Source organism: Cervus canadensis, chromosome 6 (assembly GCF_019320065.1).
Source record: "Cervus canadensis isolate Bull #8, Minnesota chromosome 6, ASM1932006v1, whole genome shotgun sequence".
NCBI classification, from domain to species: domain Eukaryota; kingdom Metazoa; phylum Chordata; class Mammalia; order Artiodactyla; family Cervidae; genus Cervus; species Cervus canadensis.
The window spans coordinates 4,393,009-4,409,208 of NC_057391.1; the positions used below are offsets into that span (position 1 = coordinate 4,393,009).

The 16,200-nt window shown below is 50.0% G+C and overlaps 1 protein-coding gene across 7 annotated transcripts; it reads left to right on the top strand.

Moving 5' to 3' along the window:
• Positions 1-2,671: 2,671 nt before the first annotated feature.
• On the top strand, positions 2,672-16,155 carry KIAA1191 (KIAA1191 ortholog). Of its 7 annotated transcripts, none has more exons than XM_043470662.1 (9): positions 2,672-2,883; positions 3,854-4,050; positions 4,281-4,366; positions 7,311-7,489; positions 10,076-10,202; positions 12,189-12,313; positions 14,219-14,325; positions 14,511-14,653; positions 14,763-16,155. In XM_043470662.1, exons 3-9 carry the CDS (start codon positions 4,339-4,341, stop codon positions 14,969-14,971), a joined length of 918 nt encoding a protein of 305 aa, XP_043326597.1. In that variant the 5' UTR covers positions 2,672-2,883; positions 3,854-4,050; positions 4,281-4,338; the 3' UTR covers positions 14,972-16,155. The 7 variants fall into 7 exon arrangements, with proteins under 7 accessions (XP_043326597.1, XP_043326599.1, XP_043326600.1 ...); XM_043470664.1 differs by having other exon boundaries at positions 2,679-2,883; positions 10,079-10,202; XM_043470665.1 differs by having other exon boundaries at positions 2,679-2,883; positions 3,940-4,050; positions 4,281-4,385.
• The last annotated feature ends 45 nt before the right edge of the window (positions 16,156-16,200 follow it).

The window sequence follows — 16,200 nt, forward strand, 5'->3', positions numbered from 1 at the left end:
ATGCTGTTACGGTAAAAGTTACAGAAACTTCGTCTTGATGCAATGTAAAACAGATAAAACTATCAGGTTCTTCATACTAATTCATTTTATTTGTTTCATGGCCATAGATAGGGGCAGTTAAGATGCTTGGCATTTCAAAATCCCGGACCACAGGTAGCCAACTTTAATCCTGAAACAAGGCAGCAGAAAGTGCGAATCTCAAAGATGAATGAATATTTTTCCTTAAATTGCAAGTAAGATCAAGATTTATTATATTTGATCTGTGGGATTATAAAATGCATGAGTTCTCCTTGACAAAGTAATTAAAGGTTGCCTCTTTTTTATGATTTAAAAATGTATTTTCTGTGTTTGCTTCAGTAGCACTAAAAATGTATTTTCTAAAGTACAATATCACCCCATGTGTCTGGAAGTTAGCAATTTCAAGAAATAAATTGTAATCCCCAATAAGGGATCAATTTTTAAAATCACCCTTCAGAAGTCCTTGCACTGGAGTATTAGCTGTGGTATGAAAGATAATTAAAATGAAGAAAGGTATATAATTATGAAGGGCTTCCCCGGTGGCACTAGTGGTAAAGAACCTGCCTGCCAGTGCAGGAGTCATAAGAGACATGGGTTCAGTCCCTGGGTCAGGAAGATCCCCTGGAGGAGGGCGTGGCAGCCCAGTCCAGTGTTCTCGGGAGAACCCTGTGGACAGAGGAGCCTGGTGGGCTGCAGCCTACAGGGCTGCAGAGAGCTGGACGTGACTGAAGGGACTTAGCGGGCACGTGTCGCTCTGTAACCTCTAGGTGGCGCTCAGGGGCTCCCGGGAGCTCTGGTCCTTTGTGTCTCAGTGCAGGAAGAGTTCAGTGAGAGGCAAAGTGATGGATCAGAAGTGATTCATTAGAACAGGATGCTTGGAAGGGCTGTGGGCAGGCGAGAGGGTGCCAGGCCCGGAAAGGAAAAGTGAGGAGGAGGGAAAGACCGCCTTCTTCCTCGTTCTCAGCTGTCTCATCAGCTCCTCCGCCAGGCTGGGCAGGGGGTCTTCTTGTCCCTACTTGGTCAAGCCAGGACTGTCATGGCACCATGGAACAGTTATTTCAGGCCTCAGTGCAGTGAGGGCCTTTCATTTGGAAATGTCCTCTTTCCAACAATGTTTTTATGTATCCAGAGGGCACGTCCTAGGGGTCGTTAACTTCCCGAGCTCCCTGGGCAGGATGGGCCTCCTGCCGCCCCTGTTTCATTCTTGGGGGCATGTCTCATGCTGCTGTTGGACGGTGGTGTTGCTAAGCAAGCCTGCTTTATTCAGTGATCGTTCACTTACAGGGGTCTTCCACACTTTCTTTACTTACGGTCCTCTAGTGAGGTTAACAGTTTAATCACCTACTTTGTCCCTTTATCTGTCCCTTTCAATCAGGAGAAATAATATACCCATAGGAATGAATGCAAGTATCAGAAGGGCACAGAATATCACAAATTCAATTATTGCTAGCACATCAGAGGCATAAATTAAGAAGACCATAAAGAAAAAGGTTGATATATTTGACTACATTAAAATTAAGAGTTAATGCCCTTTGCAAGATACCCTAAAAATAACGAGAGAGATATCACACGGTAGGATAAGTTATTTATGATCTAAAAGATAAGTATCTAAAGTATATATACATCAGTAAGTAAAACATAAACACCGTAAGAGAAAAATAAACCAAACAGTAAATAGGCGTTTCATAGAAGAAAAGGCTGGTGAACACTTACGATGCTGAACCTTCTTTATTGGTACTGTATGGAAACCATACAGTATTTTTAAAAAGCAGAGACATCACTTTGCCAACAAAGATCAAAAGAGTCAAAGTTATCATTTTTCCAGTAGACATGTGTGGATGAGAGAGTTGGGCCATAAAGAAGGCTGAGCAAGGAAGAACTGGTCCTTTCGAACTGTGGTGCTGGAGAAGACTCTTGAGAGTCTCTTGGACTGCAGGATCAAACTAGTCAATCCTAGAGGAAATCGACCCTGAATATTTACTGGAAGGACTGATGCTGAAGCTCCAATACTTTGGCTACCTGATGGGAAGACGTAACTCGTTGGAATAGACCCTGATGCTGGCAGTGACTGAAGGCAAAAAGAGGGGTTGCAGAGGGTGAGATGATTAGATAACATCACCAGCTCAATGGACATGAATTTGAGCAAATAGCAAAAGACAGGATCTTCACTGGCTGTAGTCTATGCTGTCCCAAAGAGTTGGACACAACTTAGCGACTGAACACCACCACCACCATCTAGAGGAGGCAGGTGCTGCTTGCTTCCGTTTTGGTCCTGCTTACAAGTGTGAACCCTGCTACTAATATGAACCCAGCAGTTCCTGGAAGAGGGTCCCTGCTCACTTCACCTCTTCTTAGTCAAAGTGCCTTCACATCTCTCTGAACCTCATCTTCCCTAGATGAAAAAGGTTTGAAAGTCTCAGTTTACCGTGCTATCTCAATCTGCCCTCAGCCTGTCACAGGCCCAGGCATAGAATGCTGGTCAAGGGGCGCTTTTCTTCTGGGAGCTGGCGGGTTCGACACACGAAACTCTGGCCCCAAGACCCTCAGTGCCCGTAATGTCCTGGGACTTGCCGGATCGTGGACTACAACTCCCAGTATGCTCCGAGCCCCGCCTTCATCCTGCCAGGTCTCGCGTGAAGTGACGCAGCCTCGGGAGAGTTTATCAGGGAGGCTGCCGGCCGCTGGTATCCTGTTCTCCCTCCCAGGTTGGCGTCTGGGACGTTCTGTGTCGCTTCAGGCACAGCGCCGCTCACACCATGGCTTGGATCCGGACTGCACAACAACCTTTCGAGAGACGTGGGTCTTTGGAGCCTCTTTAGTCCCGGAGCTCGGGCCGCAGGCAGCTCCGCGGCGGCGGACGGAAAGGTAACTAGAGGAGCCGGGCCTGGCCCTCCGGGGGCTCGGGCTCCGCTGTTTAGGAGGGGCCTGGCCCCCCATCCCCGGCCAGGCCCGGACCTGGGGCCTCGTGGTGCCCTCACTCAGGCTGGCTTACTCAGGTTCAGAGCTTGGCTGTCCGCACCGTGCAGCTTTCGCTCCGCCTTCTCGGGGTCCTCCCACCGCGGCGTTTCTCAGGGATGACGGCCCCGCAGCCCGGTGCGGCACCGGGCTTCGCCTCTATTAGGCCGGCCTAGTCCTGGACCACCCATCCTCGCCTTCAGCTCCCCAGCCTCCTACTTGCCTTGCCCCGGGGAACCTTCATCTTTAGCCAGCCCCTGCCCCTAATTTCCGTAATCTTTCTTAGCCTCGCTGGGTGGAAGAGGCGGTTGAGTCAGCGCAGGCCGTTCACGTCCTAGTGGCGTTGTCTTCTCTAGTAAAGGAGAAGTCAGAGCTCTGCGGGGGAGGGGGAAGGGCCGGCCCCGGGAAGCGAAAGGGGAGGTGTCCTTGTCGGAACGCTCCCTGGACTCCGGGGTTGACGAACTTTGGCTTCTGCGATGCTCTTTACTACGAGTTTGCCCTCTGAGCTTCATCAGGATAGAAGGGGGCAGTATAGCAAGTTGAAAAGCAAATAACGGCTTCCTCAGAGCTTTGTTTGAACTCCTCGGTAAAATGGGGCTGAAATCTGCCTTACAGATGGGCCGCTTATCTGTGACCTTGGACAAGTCACTTCTCCTTTTTAGTTTCTTTCTTCTAAAGTGGGAGTAAACAATGCCTACTTTGCAGGATTGCCGCAAGGGTTAAAACACAAGATAAGGGTTGTCTGAGTATCAGTACTAGCAACAAGGAATGAATTTTTTGACTTGATCAACAAGCCTAGCCCCTTGCTGCGGGTCAGGTTATTTTGACCCTGAGCCCTAACTTAACTGAAAACTGTAATGAGTATAGTATCTCTTTCTAGGTTGTTCTGGCAAAAACATGAAATACAGGGAGATGTATGGCAGACTCTGCAGGGCTGTGCCAACGCTGGTTGTTTGTTGTTCTCAGAACCTCTGGAATGGATGGACTCTTCCTGAGCAGTTTTGCTAATTTGCAGCAGCTGGACAATGTTCCTCACTGATACCTGTATGTCGGCCTAATCGTCACATCCTCTCTCTGGTAAGGGGACCTTTTCACTGTGCCGAGTGTCTGTGTCCTGTCGTGGGTGTTAAGATCAGTGACGGCACGCTGAGTCCTCTGACATTTTCCTTGTCTCCTCCCTTGGCATGTTTTTCACTCGTTGGCTCTTTCACGTGGTGAAGCCATGAAACTGTGCCCGTTGAAAGAACAGCGTTGGAGCTAGTCTTTGGTGTTCGCTGTGAGAAAATACCCTTTGTTATTTTTATTAGGTGGCGGGGACTCGGCTCAAAATCTGTGTAGGAAAAACACCTGGATCCCAGTCTCTCAATGGCTTCAAGACAACCAGAAGTGCCTGGTAAACTTAGTTCTTTTTGGTAAAGTTATGTTTTACCCTTTAAGGTTTTAAACTAGACAGAAACCACTTTTTCTGAACCATATGTTAATAGTTACTCTCTGCTATTTAGACTTAATATTTAAATGATGCCAATCTATTATCTTATTAATATAATTCTATTAAATGATTACTATTATCTTATTATCACATTAAATCTTACCTTATTATCTTATTAACCCACCCAGGGTGTGAACCCAAAATCTAACTTGAAAGAGCACCCTTATTGCACTTAAGGGTATGACAAATTTGTCACTTTCCTATGTATCAAATCAAAATTCAGAGTAGTTCTTGTACCAAAATGACTAAACTCACCGCTTTTTTTTGTGAGGAGGAGGTAGGAGGTTGGGAGGAATGAAAGTCAAAGCAAAAAAGACTGATTTCAAGGCAACTTGAACTTAGTTATGAGAATACTCACTGCAACATTTAGTGAGTCCTGGGTTCTTTACAGGGTGGTAATTTCTGGGTTAGTGAAGTCATTGATCCTTCTTTGGACTGTTTTAGTGGGAAGGGTTAGTGATTTTTAAAATCTGAATCACTCAACTTTAAAAAAAAAAATTTAAAAATATGTTTCTCATCATTCTGGCCGCACGGGGTCTTTGTGGTGTGCGGGCTTCTTTCTCCCATTGCGGCCCCTGCAGGCCTGCCTTGTGCCATGCACGGGCTCCAGAGCACGCTGGCTCAGCAGTTGCGGCCCGGGCTCTCTAGTTATGGCGCACAGGCTTAGTTGCCCCGTCACGTGTGGGACCTTAGTTCCTGGCTGGGGATCGAACCCGTGTCCCCCACACTGGATGATGGGTTCTTCACCACTGAACCACCCGGGAAATCCCTGAGTCAATTTTTGATTCTCAGTATAGGTGGTAGTGCCTCTCAGGGTTACTGTGAAGATCAAACATAAAATAAATGAGAGTCAAAAGTTAATACTGAATAGTCACTTACTGCCCAGAAACATTTTTGTTTTCTATTTATGGGAATATGTGTGAAAGTAGCTCAGTCGTGTCCAACTCTGCGACAGTGCATGGAATTCTCCAGGCCAGAATACTGGGGCGGGTAGCCGTTCCCTATTCCAGAGGATATTCCCAACACAGGGATCCAACCCAGGTCTCCCGCCTTGCAGACGGATTATTTTCCAGCTGAACCACTAGGGAATATATTTCCTCATAAATACTACCTGACTTTATTATTTTTAGGAAGGCTATTGGGATGTCTTTAAGATGTTCGTGAAATTGCTCCCAAATTAAGTGGAGGGATAGGAGTCTCCCCTCTGTCTTTCGATACAGATCCATCTTGAGTCTCAGACTTCCATCAGCTTGTGCTTCCGTTTGTCTTTCATTGTGGTTGTGATGACTGTAAACTCTCTGTGGGCCTCTGGGCCCCCGGGTTGCTGCACCAGGTTACTGCTTGTAGGGTGGGGAGCGTGGAGGGTTACATGGAGGGTGTGAGTGCTGGCTGATTTCACCTCACACTTGCTAGTGGGGTGTTGTTTAGTTTAAGATCTGTGCCTCAGTTTCCCAAGCTGGAAAAGGGGAAGAATATCTGCTTAATGAGGATTAGAAAAGATGAGGGGTGTAAGTGCTTGACAAGGAAGGGTACTTGGTAATTGTTATTTGCTTATGTGTTTGTTTTGATTGAGATAATCCACATACCATACAATTCAGCCATTTTAAAGTGAACAGGTCAGTAGCGATTTTTAGTGTAGTGACAAAGTTGTGCAACCATCACCACTGTCTTAATTCCAGAATATCTTCCTCCCAAAAGGAAGCCTTGTCCCTTTAGTAGTCATGCCTTAATCCCTGCTGTGGCTCCTCTCTCCACCCAGCCGCAGGCAACTACTTTCTTTCTGTGGATTTGTTGGTAATTGTTGTAAATCATAATAATAAGGGTAACTGCTGGTCCCGCTCTGTTTACGTAGAATGTCTTTGCTGGTTTGGGACTTAACTGCCACACTGGTTGACATCTTGGAGAGAGTGATTGTGTAATTATAGCAAAAGGAGAATGTCAGCTTGAAGGCAGGCTCAGGCATTAGTCCTGGTTTGAAAGGATCCGCAAGCAGTGAACTTTGCTCCCTGGTCTGGCAGAGCTGAACTCCTGAGGTGGGCAGTCACGGTGGGGCGTTCCAGTGGACAGGAATAGCAGGGTCAGCCGGCAGTGCTTTGTGAGAACGAGTGTCAGTAGTTTCTGGATGGAAATTGCCTCTGCTCTTTTGAGTCATAAAGAATATTTGAAACTGTTTTGGATGCTGCTGGACATCCAGTGAGTCCAGCATGTCATATTGCTCTTGTTTTCTGAGGTGAGGTAGGAAAGACAGGATTTGCCACCTCTAAGCCTTCATTTACTCATCCATAATATAACATGGGAACAAAACTTAATGATTTTTTAGGGGCAGGGGTGGGCCATGAGGCTTGTGGAATCTTAGTTCCCTGACCCTGAATTGAACCCGGGGCCTCAGCAGTGAAAGCGCCGAGTCCTAACCACTGGACTGCCAGGGGATTCCTCAGATTTCATATCCTCAGTTTCACCTGAGTTGAGGTGCTTGGGATTGCCACGGGGCAGCTTCTGTGGCCTCAAGAATATGAGCTCTGAAATCAGGTGGGTTTGGGTTTTGATTCCTTAGTGCACTTTGAAGTTATGTGACCTGGCTCAGGTAAATTAAGTTGTTTGTTTCCTAGTCCATAAAGATGGGTTAGGGCCGCTGTGTGGTTGAAGTGGAGAATCCACAGCGGCAGGCCGAGAGGAAGGGCTTTGTCTGGTGTCCTTCTCTTGCCCAGGTTATCTCTTCCAGAACCAGCTGCTATTGCTTTGTCCCAGAAGAGGTGTTTCAGAGCCTTCCTGCCTACAAACGAGTTAATTTAAAGCTACCAGTATGTTCAGCTGCTGAACCCATCCTGACTGGTGTCTCTGTTCTTAGCTCTTGAGCCTAGTGGGCCTCTAGGCAAGATGTCCCTGCCCATCGGGATGTACCGCCGGGCATTCAGCTATGATGATGCCCTCGAGGACCCTACGCCCATGACTCCTCCTCCATCGGACATGGGCAGCATCCCCTGGAAGCCAGTGATTCCAGAGCGCAAGTATCAGCACCTTGCCAAGGTATCTGACCCTGCTGAGTGCCCTGGCAGGCCCAACCCCTTCCTTCCCCTTCCTCTGCTCCTGGAGCTGTCGGTGGCTCCCGGCACCCAGCGAAAGGGGCAGCCACTCCTCTCTGTACACGGTAATGTTCTCTGTGGGGTTGGTGGGCCTCTTTTCCTGTATCATTCAAAACTAGAATGGCCGTGTCTTCTCCCATTACCTGCCCTGCCATCGCCACAGTATTAAGTCCAAGCTCCTTAGTCTTAGTCTGGCTTTGCATGATCCCGGTCCTCTGAACACCACACCCCCCACACGCGTGATCCAACCTTGCCACTTCCCTAAGATTTCTTGTACTTAATAGGGTATTTGATGCCCCTGAGTCTTTGCTTGTCACTGCTCCGATTGCCTGGAGCAGTCCCAGTCCCCACCCTGTCCTGTTCCATCCACCTGACAGGCGGCATCCTTTAAGTCTTAGCTCAGTCCCTTCTGTGATCTTCCTCTGTCCTCCCAGTTAAACTGTCACCCCTCCGTTTCAGGTCCCCAGTGTACTTTGGGTCCCCGTCCCCGTCCCTGCTGTGTCACTGTCGCCCGCTGCTAGCATCCAGGGGGCAGGGCCGTGTCTGATTTGTACGCCATCTGCAGGATCTAGTGGAGGGCGTGGCAAAAGGCTGCTCATTGAGCGATTAAAAATTGGCTCTTTCCTGAACACGAGCTGCGCTCCTCCTGCTGTCCTCCCGTCTCCGTCGGCCCTCTGCTGCAGGCACATGCCCCTCCCCGCGCCGATCTGCGCTCAGAGCCCTTTGTGCAGCTGGGCTCATGGTTCTTCCATGCTGGCTGCAGGTGTGTTACTGGGGCCTCTGCTTCCTGACTCTCACCTCTAACTTCCCAACAACCAAGATGCCAGAAAGGCGGCCCCACTGCCTGAATTAGCGAGGCCTGCCCAGTTCAGGTGGATCCTCACCCGCACCTACAGTCGCGCTGCACCGAGGAGTCCGTGACCGCTCGGGTCCTGAGGGCAGGTGAAGCCCCCGCGGAAGCAGCCCCGGGGGTGAGCCCCTAACAGCCTGTGCCCCCGCCGCGAGCCTGGCCTCAGCCCCGAGCCAGCGTCTCAGTAAACACTGAGAGATGAGAGTTGCCACGGCGCTGCTGTGGGGGTTAGAGAAGAGACAGCGGGGAGGCTCGTCCCGTCTTTGCTGTGGAGCCGATGCTGCGACTGCGGCTCCCAGCCCCCCTCTCTCGGCAGAGCCGGATCTGAGTCTTCCTTTCTTTGAGGGTGCCCCGCCCGCCCCGTCAGGCTCTCAGGATGGGGTGCCTGTTGCTGTCACCATGAAGGAGCCCCCTGCAGCTCCAGGGCACATTCCCTACATTAGTCATCCAGCAAAATCTGACCCAGTCAGTTGTTGAGGTGGAGACGCTCTGTGTAAAACATGCTGGCAGTTTCAGGAGAAAAGGGCCCTGGCAGCCTGCCTGTGACGCCAAAGCAGCAGACTCACGGGACTGGAGCAGAAAATCAGGGCGGCTCCTGATGGAGCTTAGGGCTTGGAAGGTGGCCCACCACCCTCTTCATCTGTGAAGGCTCCTACTTGCTTCACGAGGCAAAGAATGTGCGTCCAGTCTTTGACTGCGCCCCAGCTGGGACAGCTGACGTTTGGAACAGCCGCTGTCCACCGGGAGCCCAGCCCGACTGCGTGCATGCTTCCACTGGTCCTAACTCTCCACACCCTAGGCATCCGCATCCCCACCCTCAGCTGTCCTCCAAGTGAGGAAGCAGAGGTTTAGGTTTTACTTGAGTTGTTAGATCGTAGCTGAGAAGTTTAAATCCCGTTTTGTAACAGGGATACAACATTTCAGTGCTTCCTTCTACTCCCCTCCTTTCTGACCATCTTTCTTCTCAGTTCCTTTGGAGGAGCAGAGAACAAAGAGGAAACCCACTTCTTTGCTTCCAGTCAGCCCTGCCCACCGGGTCCAGTGCTGAGATGAAGGAGGGCAGCGCGCTCCAGCCCTCACGTTAAAGATGCCGGGCTGTGTAGACTTTCCAGTTTGTCTTAACAAACCGGTATTGGGCCTTTAGAGCCGTGGTCCAGAAAGGGTGGCCTCAGGCACCTGCAGCATCGGCATCCCTTGGGGATTTGTTGGAAATAAAATTCTTGAGCCACAACCCAGACCTACTGAATCCCCTCTGGGTGGGGCCCAACAGTCTGTTTAACAAGCCCTCCAGTGGCTTCTGGTCCTTGGCAAAGTTTCAGAACTACTTAGTAAATGCAGTGATTAATTAAGCCAAAGCAGGCATGGTGCTTGGAACACAGTCAACAGGTGTTAGTAACAGGTGTTTCTTCTGCATCCTTAGGGCCATGGTAATACAGTGTATTGGACACAGTCTGGGACGACAGTAAAGCCCAGAGCGGCAAATTCTGGCTCTCCCACATCTATAAATACATAAATACAGGCTCTTTGCCTCACGTCACGTGTTGTCGCTGTGCATCCCATGTATCTAACCGGGTGGGGACGATAGCCCCTTTCCCCTATGTCCTCATGGATCTGACCCCCCCGAAGGAGGGGCTGAGGCTGACCGCGTGTGCGGCTCACGCGCCCCCTCCCCGTCTTGAGCAGGTGGAGGAGGGAGAGCCCTGCGTCTCCGCGCGAGCCCCGGCCCCGCCATCGGCCAGCGACAGTGAGAAGGCCCCTGTGGTGAAGGCCAAAGCTACCCAGGTCATCATGAGCTCTTTGATCACAAGTAAGCCTCTGCGCCCTGGGAAGAGAGTCGAGGGGGGCGGGGGAGATCGGGGTTCCTGCAGCCGCCCACCGCAGCCTGTCCTCACCAGCCCCGCCGGGTCCGCCTGGCTGCTCAGGCGGTACCAGTGCTGAAGCTCCCTTTAGGCGGGAGGTTTACCCAGCGCTCAGCGTCGCCCCTCGTTCAGGGGCATCTCCCGCCGCTCTTCGCTCCAGCCTTGTTTCCCCTGTGCGTCAGCGTGGCCTCGGGCAAGTTGTCTTAAGTGTGGCGGCTCTTCCCCCTCCACGAGGTGGGGGGTCTGGCCGGCGGTAGGCGGCAGGATTGGACAGCACAGTGCTTGGTGGCCCGGGGCGGCGGCTGCTGCTGCTGTCTCAGGCTGGGCTAGAGAAGGAGACCCACTGAGGCATCGCCCACCTGCCCTGCACGTAACATTTTAAAATGAAATGGCTCAGAGTTGTTCCTTTTTCCTGGACCTTGAGGCCCCAGTCTTTAGTCTTAAGACTTTGTGATTTATGGTCCTGATAAGACTAGAAACAAGATAGCCTGAATTAAAAAAATCCTAACAAGTCATCTAAACTCAGTGGTTCTGGAGGGTCCTTCTAGCTGCTGTGGGAAGTATACAGAGTTCTGCTTGTCAGCAGCCGCCTCTGCCAGGGCAGGGCACCGTGGAAGTCAGAAGCCCTTGTTTATGTGCTCTGGGAGGGCGTCAGTTAGCCTTGGGCAATTCCTGAAGAACTCACTCAGGAACCAAAAGTCCAAACTCTTACCTGGACTTTTTTCTTATTCACACAGAAATGCACCGTTTGAATCAGCAGCTACTGCTTGTATTTTGCAACCCTGAGAATGTGTCCTGGCAGTGTTAAGAAGCTTAGTCATTGTTCTTCTGTGCAGTAGAACTTCTTTATTGAAAACACAGCTTTCCAACAGCATAAAACATCATCATATATATTATTATAACTCAGATACTTATATTTGGCTTAGTTATGTCCACCTGTAAGCATATTTTTATATAATTGCAGGTATAATAAACCATTTTATTTTTTCCAGTTAATACTGCCATGAACTTTTGATGTTGCTATAGTCTTAAATTTTTTTTTAAACAAGCTGCATTTAAATTAGTGTATTGTATTCCTTAAGAAGTCCTTTCCTGCTTTTAAAATTATGAGGTGACTGCCTGGCAAGACTGGAAAACATCTTTATACATTAGTGTGTGTGTATGTTTTCCTTTGCTTCTATTTCTGATGGAAATAAACTAGTCCCTTCGAAGGGGAAGAACTAAGTCATAAAGGACCTGTGGCATCTGGATTTTTGGTCCACAGCTGCCACATTCTCATCCATGAGGGGTGTATTATGTAGATTGTACAGATTAAGCAAAAATTCCACTGTCGTCCAAGGTACTGCTGACATTGGTGATGAGGTCATCAGATGCTGTGCCCGGCACTGTGGGGGGCAGTTGCACACACGGACGTGGGAACCACTGCATCAGTAGACCTTGGCTAGTTCAAGGCACGTTCTCTCTGGTTTGGCTCTAATTGCTACCCTGGTGCCATCTGGCCTAAATGTGGCCTGGTTTCTCTCTGGGCAAAGGTCTTAGGGAGGGTGGTGAGTCTGTCCGAGAAAGCTTTGTATTGGAGAGCTTGCCCTGTTTCTGCATGTCAGCTGCCTTTTCCGTGTTGCATTTCTAAATATTAATACACAGGAAATGTCCTGGGGTACAGATAAGAGGACGGTAAGGAGTGTCTCCTGGAGGTCATCCGGCTGTCTCTTTAGGAGTAACCTGCTCTTTAGCTGGTGTCAGGGAGGCTTCCTTCTGCTCAGAGAGGCTTTGTGGGAGATTCAGAGTTGCTGCTACGACGCCTGTCTGGGGGGATCCCCTCTCAGACGGCCAGTGTGAGCTCTTGCATCGGGGAGAACAGTGGATATCTGCTGATCTCCCCCAGGTCGCGATGGGAGAGGGGGTGGCCGTGACTATATCTCCTCTGTCCCCAGAACAGACCCAGGAGAGCATTCAGCGTTTTGAGCAACAGGCAGGGCTGCGAGATGCTGGCTACACCCCTCACAAGGGCCTCACCACTGAGGAGACCAAGTACCTTCGAGTGGCAGAAGCACTCCACGTAAGCTTGTTTCCTAGGACGGAACACACACCAAACCCTCATCATTAATGGCTGAGCCTGGCTGAGGTTCACAAGTTACCAGCTCAGCTAGTTGGGGGTTGAGGAGAGTGGTGGGGAGAGACTTGAATGAGGAATTTAGAGTGGTGTAGTACCCCTGGAAAGTGGTCGCACTTTAGCTGAAAGGTCCAGGGCTCTTAACCTCATCGTTTCTGCTTATCTGTCTATAAAACTTGGGTTGGAGGGTCAGATGAGATTCTGGGCTCATCCGTGTGAACACATGATGAACAGAGCCAACGTGGGTCGTTCTGGGTACTAGTGAGCGACCGAGGGTGAGAAAGAGTTGGGCAGCCTCAGAAGAGGCTGGGGAGGAGTCTCAGGTTCTAATTTAATTTTTAAAAATTAAAAAAGTGTAGAATTGGGATGTTTTTGCTCTTTCATTTTTAAAACTGGAACAAATGAATTGTCAGTAAGGCTTTTGTTTAGTCACTAAGTCATGTCTGACTCTTTATGACCCCATGGACTGTAGCCCACCAGGCTCCTCTGTCCATGGGATTTCCCAGGAGAATTTCCCAGTATTTCCCAAGAATACTGTTGACTGGGTTGTCATTTTCTTCTCCAGAGCCAGGGATTGAACCCACGTCTCCTGCATTGGCGGGCAGATTCTTTATCACTGGGAAGCCCCTTCAGTAAGGTTAATAATGACCAAATAATTGTATAAATAAAATGATTTTCTTTCAGGGACTATCACTTTATAATTAATGCTGCTTTTAAGATTTATCAAGTACTCATATTCACTTCATCTTCTTAATCCTCTGACATAGACACTATTACCCGTGTTTTGTAAATGAAGAAACAGGGGTCTGGGGTTATGTATTTAAACATCCACAGTATCTGAACTCAAATCTCTGGATACCCTATTCCCTGTGGATTCTTTCTCATATTCCAAGATCTTCTGAGAATCTGGCTCCTGCAGGGGCTTACTCGGAGGCATGATACACAATATATAGAAGGAGGAATGATGTAGAGTTAGTGGCCTGTGGCAGAGATGGAAGACGATGTAGACAATGGTTGCATTTTGTAATGAGCATCCAGATGACTTTTGCACACTCCACTTAAAACCGTGCTGTCCAGGAGTCAGGGTTGGCTTGGTGTCCAGCTGCAGCTCTGACAAGACAGATGCTTCTGGAGAGGAGCGCTGTCAGCCTCTGACACTGAGAACTCTCCAGGGCAAGTGTCAGTCTGAATTCAGTTGCACATCGTGGAACTGAGTCTGGCACATCATCTGCATCTTGGCCATAGGAGTAGAACATGAGGATGGCTGAGATGCCGGCTCACATGGCCTCATGTGCTGAGGATGGAGAGGATTCACACATGGGCACTTGAAGCCTAGCCTGGGCGTTGGCGTACTGGCCAGGGGGCTTGGAGACGTGTGGAAGCCTTGCCCCAGGGGCTTGTCTCCCCCGGGAAACTGCTGGTCTGTTGTTAGGCGCCCGTTTACTGCACCCAGAGCACTGGGGTGACTGGGTGCGGGAGGGCGAGGTTGCACAGGGGGCGTTGAGCTGGAGAGTGGCGTGCTGAGGCTGGGCGTAGGAGAGCAGGGAGGGGAGCTGAGGGGGGCCCGCTGTGGGGCTGCTGGCTCCTCCACTTACTGGCTGTAAATGTGCGGAAGTCAGAAGCTCTGGTGTGAAGTTAGTACAGAGATGCTTGAGATGTATTTTTAAAAGATGGACTTTTATCTAGCATGGCAGAGCCTGAAGGATATCTGTCCTGTCATCCAGATGATTGCATCTGTTAACGTTTCCTTTTCCTGAAGTTAGTGTGAACCAGGTTGTTTACACCCTAACTTAGCTGTTTTGTATTTGCTCTGATTTTTACAAAGTCTCTCTCCTTAACCCATGTGAGCAGAAACTAAAGCTCCAGAGTGGAGAGACAGCAAGAGAGGAGAGGCAGCCAGCCTCCACGCAGTCCACCCCGAGCAGCAGTCCCCAGGCCTCTCCTAAGCAGAAGACCAGGTGAGCCCCTCCCCGGACCCCAGCAGCCGGGGCTAAGAAGGGCTAGTGTCCCCTCCACACCGGGAGCTCAGCCCGTGGCGTCCGAGCCAGGAGGGGGAGCTGGTGGCCCCTGGCCTCAGCAGGGACCACTTCTAGAGTTGTAGCAAAAGGATGCGTTACCTGGCGTCTTATCCTTTCTCTTCCAGAGGCTGGTTCACTTCTGGTCCTTCCACAGCCTTACCTGGCCCCAGTCTTAGCACCATGGATTCTGGAAGCGGGGATAAAGACAGAAGCTCGACCGATAAATGGAGCCTCTTTGGACCAAGACCGCTCCAGAAGTCTGAGTCAGGTAAGGCACCCTCTTCACTAAGGAAGGCAGCGTGGTGGGCGTTTGACCACGTGTGCTGGGGGCTGCTGGCAGACCTTGAGATCGCCTGCCCTGTGGTTTGCCTCTGCAGGAGGCTTTGCCATCCAGGCCTACCGAGGAGCTCAGAAGCCTTCTCCAATGGAAGTGATGCGCGCACAAGCTGCCCGAAGCGGGGAGGAGCCAGCAGCGTCCAAGCCGCCCAAGATGGACATCCCAGTGATGGAAGGGACGAGACAGCTGCCACGGGCCCACAGCCTCAAGCCCCGCGACCTGAATGTTCTCACACCCACTGGCTTCTAGAGCTTTCTGTCCCGGGGACGCTGCAACGAGGGTGTCGAGCCCAGCTCCCTTTACCGTGGCTCTGACATAGGAAAAGTTTTGTCTTTGTGAAAATCAAACTGAGGCTAGGTGGAGACATAATTGGTTTTTGCGAAACATTAGTGCAAAGCTTGTCCTTGTGTGGAAAAGCCATTTTTGTATTGCTCTAGCTTTAGACTAAACTTGAGCAGTGATGTATGAGGATCCCTAGAACTTGGGCCACCGCTTACTAGGTGACTGTCTTCGATGTTCCAGAACCAAGGCTTCAGGATTCCTTCAGCACTGTCCAGGTGCGCATGGACAGAACACGGCGTAGGGACGTCCGCGGACTAGTGCAGGCGGCTTCGGCCCTCGCGGCCGTGCTGGCGCTGGGTGCTCCGGTCTGCTGTTAGGGAACCCTAGACCTGCTGGAGACGTGGGTGCAGCTAGGAGCCAGCCCGGCAGGGACCCCCCGTTTGTGCTGGCAGCAGCCTCCTCGAGTTCTGGGGGACCTCACGGGCCCCTGAGTCCCGCAGCCAGCCCTTCCTCTGGGACCTCTGGGGCCCGTGCTGTGGGAGGGGTGCTTCTCTTCTGCGTGTCACAGAACAAACACTAGTCTTAACATATCCTTTGTTGCACTTTACAGTGAGATTAATTTAACTTCCATTTGGTTGAAAACTTCCTAAGGAGAAAATTCAGTCTACTGGCTTGCTATAGATAAATGGATGTTAAACTTTAAAAAAAGAGGTGGCAACTGGGGTTTGGATATAGTCTTGAGGTTCATATGAAACTAGTGTCACTCTATTTTGATTTTCTTGTTCAGGCTAGGGCTTGAAAATTTTTTTCCTGGGAGGTAGAAGAATTAAAAAATTTCTGTATGCAATCATTTTCCCCTCAAATGAGCCTCATACCTTTGTAAACATGTACCTCACTGAGGAAAGGAACTGGGGAAGCCACTTTTTCATTTCTCTTCACCGTGTACATGTACAACCACTGTCTTGAATGCTGTCTCCCATTCCTGCTGTCTTTTGCTTTGGATGTTATTGTGTCTACTCAAGGAGCCGAGCTGACCTTCCCCCAGAGGCACCCTGGAGTCTCAAATGATCAGAATTAATTTATTTGTGTCTTCTGTTACGCTTGTATCTCTTACTTGTTTTGACAATAAAAATCCTTACTACTTTCTCAAATGTAGATGGAAGTTTTTTTTCATTAAGTTATTCCATTCTGCCTAC

What these genes read in the sequence shown, in the direction of transcription:
- KIAA1191 (XM_043470662.1), top strand. Translation starts at nt 4,339, where the DNA reads ATGGCTTCAAGACAACCAGAAGTGCCTG. An exon ending in AAGACAACCAGAAGTGCCTG is followed by an intron (nt 4,367 to 7,310) that starts GTAAACTTAGTT and finishes CTCTGTTCTTAG; the next exon opens with CTCTTGAGCCTAGTGGGCCT. An exon ending in AGTATCAGCACCTTGCCAAG is followed by an intron (nt 7,490 to 10,075) that starts GTATCTGACCCT and finishes CCCCGTCTTGAG; the next exon opens with CAGGTGGAGGAGGGAGAGCC.